Source organism: Triticum urartu, chromosome 3A (genome assembly GCF_056163025.1).
Source record: "Triticum urartu cultivar PI428250 chromosome 3A, HENAU_Tu73, whole genome shotgun sequence".
Classification (NCBI taxonomy): Eukaryota; Viridiplantae; Streptophyta; class Magnoliopsida; order Poales; family Poaceae; genus Triticum; species Triticum urartu.
Genome location: NC_141875.1, coordinates 495870073 through 495876310, shown reverse-complemented (window position 1 = coordinate 495876310; position 6238 = coordinate 495870073). Strand labels below are relative to the sequence as shown.

The window sequence follows — 6238 nt, the reverse complement described above, 5'->3', positions numbered from 1 at the left end:
GAAAGATCTATTTGATGGTAGATCATCTGGAAAAAGCTCCTCCTTGAGCAGAATCTGCCATTTCTTTAGACTAAAACAAATTCTGCCACCTCATTGGCTAGTTGTTGAGGACGAGGATTTATCAGCTGGGAGATCATCTGGGATTTATTTACTTTGCATTTTCCAGATGATCCTTCATGAGTAGAATTTTGCGGAGTAACTAGTATCAGACCAAACTGCACTATGAAAAATTGAGCATTTGTAGTCTTTTTTCAAATGCGCGACATATATAGCACAAGCACAGGCAGCAGAACTGAGAATTACGTACATGCTTTTATTTTCAGACCAGTAGCTATTACACAGTGCTATCTCGACCGCAACTACGAAACAAAGTGCACAGTTTCACACACACACACACAACACGAAAGCGCTGTAATAACCCACTTGTGCCGACATGTACGTCCGGCGCGCCGAGGAACGGGGTCGCTCGCTCACGGAAACGGCGCGTGGCGCTTCATCTCGTGCGGCACGACGTCGACGGCGAAGCCCTTGTGGTGGCGGACCCAGTAGTCGGCCTGGCCGGGGCGGGGCTCCGGCGGCACCTCCACGTCGGCCCTGGCGGCCCTGAGCTCCTCCGTGGAGAAGCTGTACCTCTGGTCGCGCCTCCGCACGAGGTCCGGGCGCACGGCGCCGTCGCGCTCCCCCTGCGGCGACACCATGAGCGCGGGCGCGCCGAGCGGCAGGCGGTCGCCGCGGTCCACCTGCCAGGTGCACCAGAACTTGCCGAACGTGCCGGCCATGTGGTCCAGCTCCGGCTTGCCCAGCACGCTGGGCACCCACGGGTTGGCCCACAGCCCCGCCTTGACCTCGTGCGCGTGCGAGTGCCACAGCCTCTGCTCCTCCGCCGGCAGCGACTCGAAGATCTCCCTCGACACGATGTACTCCACGCCGATGAGGCGGGCGTGCTTGTCGTCGGAGTCGTAGACGGGGCACTGGAGGACGTCCTGGTTGAGGCGGGAGACGTAGTGGTGGGTCTCCACCTGCCGGTGCGGGTCGTGCGCGTACAGGGCGAACGTGCACACGTGCTGCTTCATCTGCTTCACCGGGCGCAGCGACTGCAGCGCCGCCGCGCCCTTGTCCAGCAGCATCGTCGACGTCGTCGTCGGCCTCCCCGGCGGCCCGCCGTCGCCTCCCGTCGAGGCCGGCGTCGGAACAGGCTTCTCGTCGCTGGACGCCATCGATGGATCGGGAGTCGGCTCGTTGGCCTGTACTGACTGCTGTGTGAGGAGAGTGCGTCGGGTGGGCTTTTAAGTCGTGGCGGCACTGGGACTTGGATGGGCTGCCGGGTGACACGTACGTGGTGACGAGGCTGGACGTGGCAGACGGCATGCAACGTAGGTGGCAGATGCGCTATGCGGCTGCGACGACAAGTGTTGGCTCGCATGGGGCCTGAGCATTCGAGGCTCGGAGTAATCTACTAGTCTAGTACTCCCTCTGATCTTTTTTAATTTATATATAAGATTTGTCTGAAATCAAATCTCGTAAACTTTGATTAAATTTATAAAAAAATACAAACATTTAGAATGTGAAATCAACAACATTAGATGCGTCATGACTTTACTTTTCATATTGTATACATTTAGCATTATATATGTTAATATTTTTTCATATAAATATGGTTAAACTTTACGAAGTTTAACTTCAGACAATCCTTATATGCAGAGTAAAAAGGACCAGAGGAAGTACTACACCGGTGATGGAGGAAAAGAAATCATAGGAGAACAAGATGACGAAAGACTTGTAGCGCCAAAATCTTTGCCAGAAAACACAACATGAACTGGGCGATACTTAATGACGAGGTTCGTCAACAGAAAGAACGGGATGAAGTGCATGTGCATGACAACTTCACGACCAAAAATCCTACACAACCATCACATCAACCTTTGCATGTTGAAAGAAAGAAGTGGTATACGATCGAGTACTGGTCACACTTGCTGCTCCACCGGTGCGACCGCATCGTCCTCCTCGTCCTGGGGCTTGACGTACTTGTACCAGCTGGCCCAGTAGAGATAGTTGAGGAAGTTGATGAAGCTGAGCACGGCGAGCAGCCAGAAGAAGAGGTCGAGATGGTTCCGGTTGATGTTGTTGCCGTTGAGCCAGCCGCCGCTCAGCGTGTGCTTCCTGGTGGCCGCGTTCACGGCCTTGACGATGATGGTGCTGAAGTAGTACCCCAGCGACATGGACGCCCAGAGGAAGGCCGACGACATGGACTTGAGCGCGGGCGGCGCCTGCGAGTAGAAGAACTCGAGCAGGCCGATGTAGGTGAACATGTCGGCGATGCCGAACACGCCGTACTGCGGGGCCAGCCAGAAGACGGACATGGGCAGCGGCTGCAGCATCGGGAACGCGTCCAGCATGCCGTGCCGGACGGCCACCTTCTTGCGGTGCATCTCCACGACGGCGGCGATGCACATGGAGACGACGGAGAGCACGAGGCCGACGCCGACGCGCTGCAGGTAGGGGATGCCGTTGGGGTGGCCCGTGATGCCGCGGGCGAAGGGCACGAAGAGGCGCTCGTAGATGGGCACGGCGAAGATGAGCATGGTCAGCGGGATGATGGGCAGCGTCGCCGGCTGCATCTGGAAGTCCCCGACCCACGTGTTCATGGTGGAGCCCTGCTGGATGGAGAAGGTCTGGAACTGGGCCAGGCAGGTGCCCATGATGATGGCGCTGCAGAAGATGGGCACCATGGCCAGCACCGTCTTGGCGTGCTCCACGTGCGTCACCCGGCACTGCCGCCACGGGCTCGGCGCCTCCGCCGCCGGCGCCTGCACGATGGCCGCCCTGTCCAGGAACCTGAATGGCCTGTCCCTGTGGGACACGAACTCCTCCTCGGGAGAAGCTTTGCTTCTGCTGATCTCGTACAGCTCGTCGGGGTTCTCAGGGAGCTGCAGATTCCGGTTCCTGATCGCAGCAACGTACACCTGAAAACAGCACGGAAAATAACCAACCACGTCCATGTATGCATGCATGCATGATTAACACGGAAAATAGTCGTCAAGAAGCTAAGCTAGCTAGACAAGGTTGATTACCCGGAGGATGTCGAGAAGCGCGCTGCTGCCCTGCGCCGTGAAGATGCGGTAGCGGGGCATGCCGGCGAGGAAGGCGATGAGGGCGAGGCCCATGACGCCGGTGGCGGCGCCGAACCCCTTGTCCCAGCCCTTGACGTTCTGGATCCACACGAACACCGTGACGCTGACGGCTCCGCCGATGCACAAGCTGAGCAGCAGCCAGTTGAAGAAGCTGGACATCTGGCGCCGCTCCCTGGGGTGCTTCGCCTCGAACTGGTCCGCGCAGTGCGCCGGCAGCGCCGCCTTGATGCCCGCCGACCCGATCGCCACCAGGTACAGCCCGACGTAGAGCCGCGTCTCGCTGTGGCCGCCCACCCTCTGGCACGTCGGCTCCGGCCATTTGCACCCCTCCGGCAGCAGCTTCGGGGAGTGAGCTTGCAGCGTCATCAGCAGGAGCCCCTGCATGTAGGCCGGAGAGGATCAACGACCAGCTGCAATGCAACCAAGTGAAAGAAACGAAAGATTCTTACGATGAGCTCCACCAGGGAGGATATGATCACGGTCTGGTACCGGCCCACAAAGGTGTCGGCGAAGACGGTGATGAGCACCGCGATCATGTAGCTCGTGCCCATGTAGTCGGTCAGCAGGTTGGAGGCGTCGGCCAGGTTGATGTGCATGACCGACATGAAGTACATGATAAGGTTCACGGCTAGAGACAGAGACGCCAGGTTCTCCAGCCCAAAGTTCACTGCAACAAGCAGCAAACCCAGGACAGCTTCATATTACCAGATCAGCAAGGTTGGCTTCATTTTCATTGAATTCATGCTCCGGCAAATTCATTCAAAAGCCCGAACTGATGAAGAGATATTTCCGGCCCGTGTTCATTAGATTATTAAAACACCGTGTTGCTTCTTAATTTGCTGGTCAAGTACAACGTATCCATTAACTGTATGGATGAGGTCATAAAATACTAATCCTTGCAACGTTTCTAGCGAGAATATAAATGTTTCTCCGGTTGGTTAAGCCAAATCTGTATGTATTTTACCTTTCATACCGCATGTTACCACCTACTTATGTATGGGTTGCTAAGAACAATAGCACAATAACAAGCATAGATGCACAAAAAAATTAAATTTCAGAAACATGTTGACGAAATAGTAAAATCCTGAACGCGAATCTAGTTTATGTACAATGGAAACTGATCATGATTAAAAAGAATTACCAAGAATGAAGAAAGAATTGCCAACACCACCATGGCGCCCTCGCACGGCAGGCCTTCCCCTCCAATTAACCTTCCCTTCAATGACTTCGTACTGTTTTCCTCCAACGACTTCATGTGTTTCCGACTATGCATCATTTATGTGAATAACAAAGTCACTTCTCATGCCCATGGGCACGGAGTAGTAGCTATTTGATCAACATGTAATTTTACCTTGCCATTGGTTTCAGCTGATTTGTCGTCCTCCTTGTATTCCTATTAATTTTTGTTAGCAAATAAGAGACGTCGATATGAGAAATAAACACATAACTTCAGAACAAAGTGGGAGTTTATTCATGAATTAGTGTCTATTATTCTTTCTTTCTTTCTTTTTTGAAAGAAAGGGGTTGCCCCCCGCCCCATTTTTATTAAAACGGAGCAAACCAAAGTCACGACAGTTTACGGCGCTCAGGCGGCCACGCAAGAGTAGCTAAGCCAGAAAATTCAAAATCCCATGTAGTGTCTATTATATACTTAAATTAAGTGACATGAATTTCAGTTATCTGTTGATGCCCATACAATTACAATTTATACACGGTAGTTTATACCTTATTCTTGGTTTTCTTGTAAAAGATATATTAGACGATCAAAGGAAACTCCCATTGCAGTTGAAATAAAACGGTCACTATATGCAGGTTTTTACGATATGGCATGACAAGCATGAACCGTCTCAAAAGTAAATAAAAGAGATGAAGGAAAGGAGAGAAGATGGGGTGAAGCAAGGGAGATACCATGGATTGTAATTTGCCGGTGGCTTCGGTTACCTTGCTCATCTCCTCGTTTTCCTATCAAGAGAAATCACACAGCAGTGAGAACGTTGGCACGCACGTACGTACGGAAAATGAAGTTGGAACAAGCAAAAGAATGAGCCAGTACCATTTTGGCCAAGAGGCGAGCTATCTCAGGTGGACGAGAGACAGGGGGTGCGGTGCAGTTGCCAAGCAATATAAAGCGTCTCAACTCATGAAGAATGGGTCTCCAATGCATTCCTATATACTGTAAGATTGTTTAAATTATGGTCTCTTCATTCATTCCATTCGGTCTCTTCTTGTCGCAACCGTTATCAGCGGCGACGTCCACTAGATGTGGGCATCTTGTAACTCATTGACACAGCCAGGCCACAGTTGTCAGGTACCGGACCGGAGCGTAGCAAAAGCTAAGATCGCATAAAAGAATCAGTCGTCAGCTCCTTCTGTTCACCCCCTGCGTAACTTGTAAAATTTTACGGTCGTTTTGTAATGCACGCGCACGCTAGGCTCTCCGGGCAAGCGTCCATGGCCGTGCCTTTCGTGAGTAGGATATTTTGTTACCGTCCCTCAAGAAAAGGATGTTTTGAACCTAAAAAAAAGATACTTTGTTACCGCCTTCTTGTTTTTGGTTCCCTTCTGCGGATCGCACCAGAGGTCAAACCTCCGGATGAACGCTGCATCGCGGATAGAGTCGAAATGACGCAATGTGTGGCATATGCGTTGCGTAAGGGCATTTCTAACGTGATCCTCAAATCTCCCACAACCGCTTGGACCGTGAAAATCATTTAACATAATTTTGTATCGGTTTGTAGAGCGGTCCGGACATAACTTCTCCCATCAATTGAAGACAAACGTAGAAAAGTATGCGGGAGTCCGGACTGCTCCCAAGTCTATTTCTGACTTTCCTGACCCATCAAAAACCTCTCCTCCTTCCCGCGTGTTCTTCCTGCCCGACACCACCCGCCCGCGCTCATGTCGTTGTAGAGCGTGCCGCTCCACAATGAAGTCGGCTCAGGGCGGATGTGACCTCTCACTACCTCCGACATTGAAGCGACGCCCCGGTCGAGGGCGTCGCCCGCTGCACGCTCAGCTGAACACATCTCCTCGCCATATTCAAACGCCTCCATTAAACTCGTGTGGGAGCCGAGAAATCTACTTCGGCCACACGTCCATTTATGAGA

At 52.4% G+C, this 6238-nt stretch overlaps 2 protein-coding genes across 2 annotated transcripts; both read right to left on the bottom strand.

Annotated features, from left to right (window-relative positions):
• Window positions 1-289: 289 nt before the first annotated feature.
• Window positions 290-1264, bottom strand: LOC125548557 (oil body-associated protein 2A-like). The gene has a single exon (XM_048712127.2). The coding sequence runs from the start codon at window positions 1215-1217 to the stop codon at window positions 471-473; it is 747 nt and encodes a 248-aa protein (XP_048568084.2). The 5' UTR covers window positions 1218-1264; the 3' UTR covers window positions 290-470.
• Window positions 1265-1964: 700 nt separating this feature from the next.
• LOC125546902 (protein NRT1/ PTR FAMILY 4.5-like) lies at window positions 1965-5087 on the bottom strand. Its single transcript, XM_087516861.1, has 6 exons — window positions 5040-5087; window positions 4483-4524; window positions 4273-4396; window positions 3581-3798; window positions 3072-3509; window positions 1965-2963 (listed from the first exon to the last, which is right to left on the bottom strand). Exons 1-6 carry the CDS (start codon window positions 5079-5081, stop codon window positions 1965-1967), a joined length of 1863 nt encoding a protein of 620 aa, XP_087372987.1. The 5' UTR covers window positions 5082-5087.
• Between the last annotated feature and the right edge of the window lie 1151 nt (window positions 5088-6238).

Coding starts and splice junctions, on each gene's coding strand:
- LOC125548557 (XM_048712127.2), bottom strand. CDS start 1,217: ATGGCGTCCAGCGACGAGAAGCCTGTTCCGACGCCGGCCTCGACGGGA.
- LOC125546902 (XM_087516861.1), bottom strand. CDS start 5,081: ATGAGCAAGGTAACCGAAGCCACCGGCAAATTACAATCCATG. Junction 4,525..5,039: donor CCGGCAAATTACAATCCATG/GTATCTCCCTTG, acceptor AAAAATTAATAG/GAATACAAGGAGGACGACAA. Junction 3,799..4,272: donor CAATTCTTTCTTCATTCTTG/GTAATTCTTTTT, acceptor TGCTTGTTGCAG/TGAACTTTGGGCTGGAGAAC.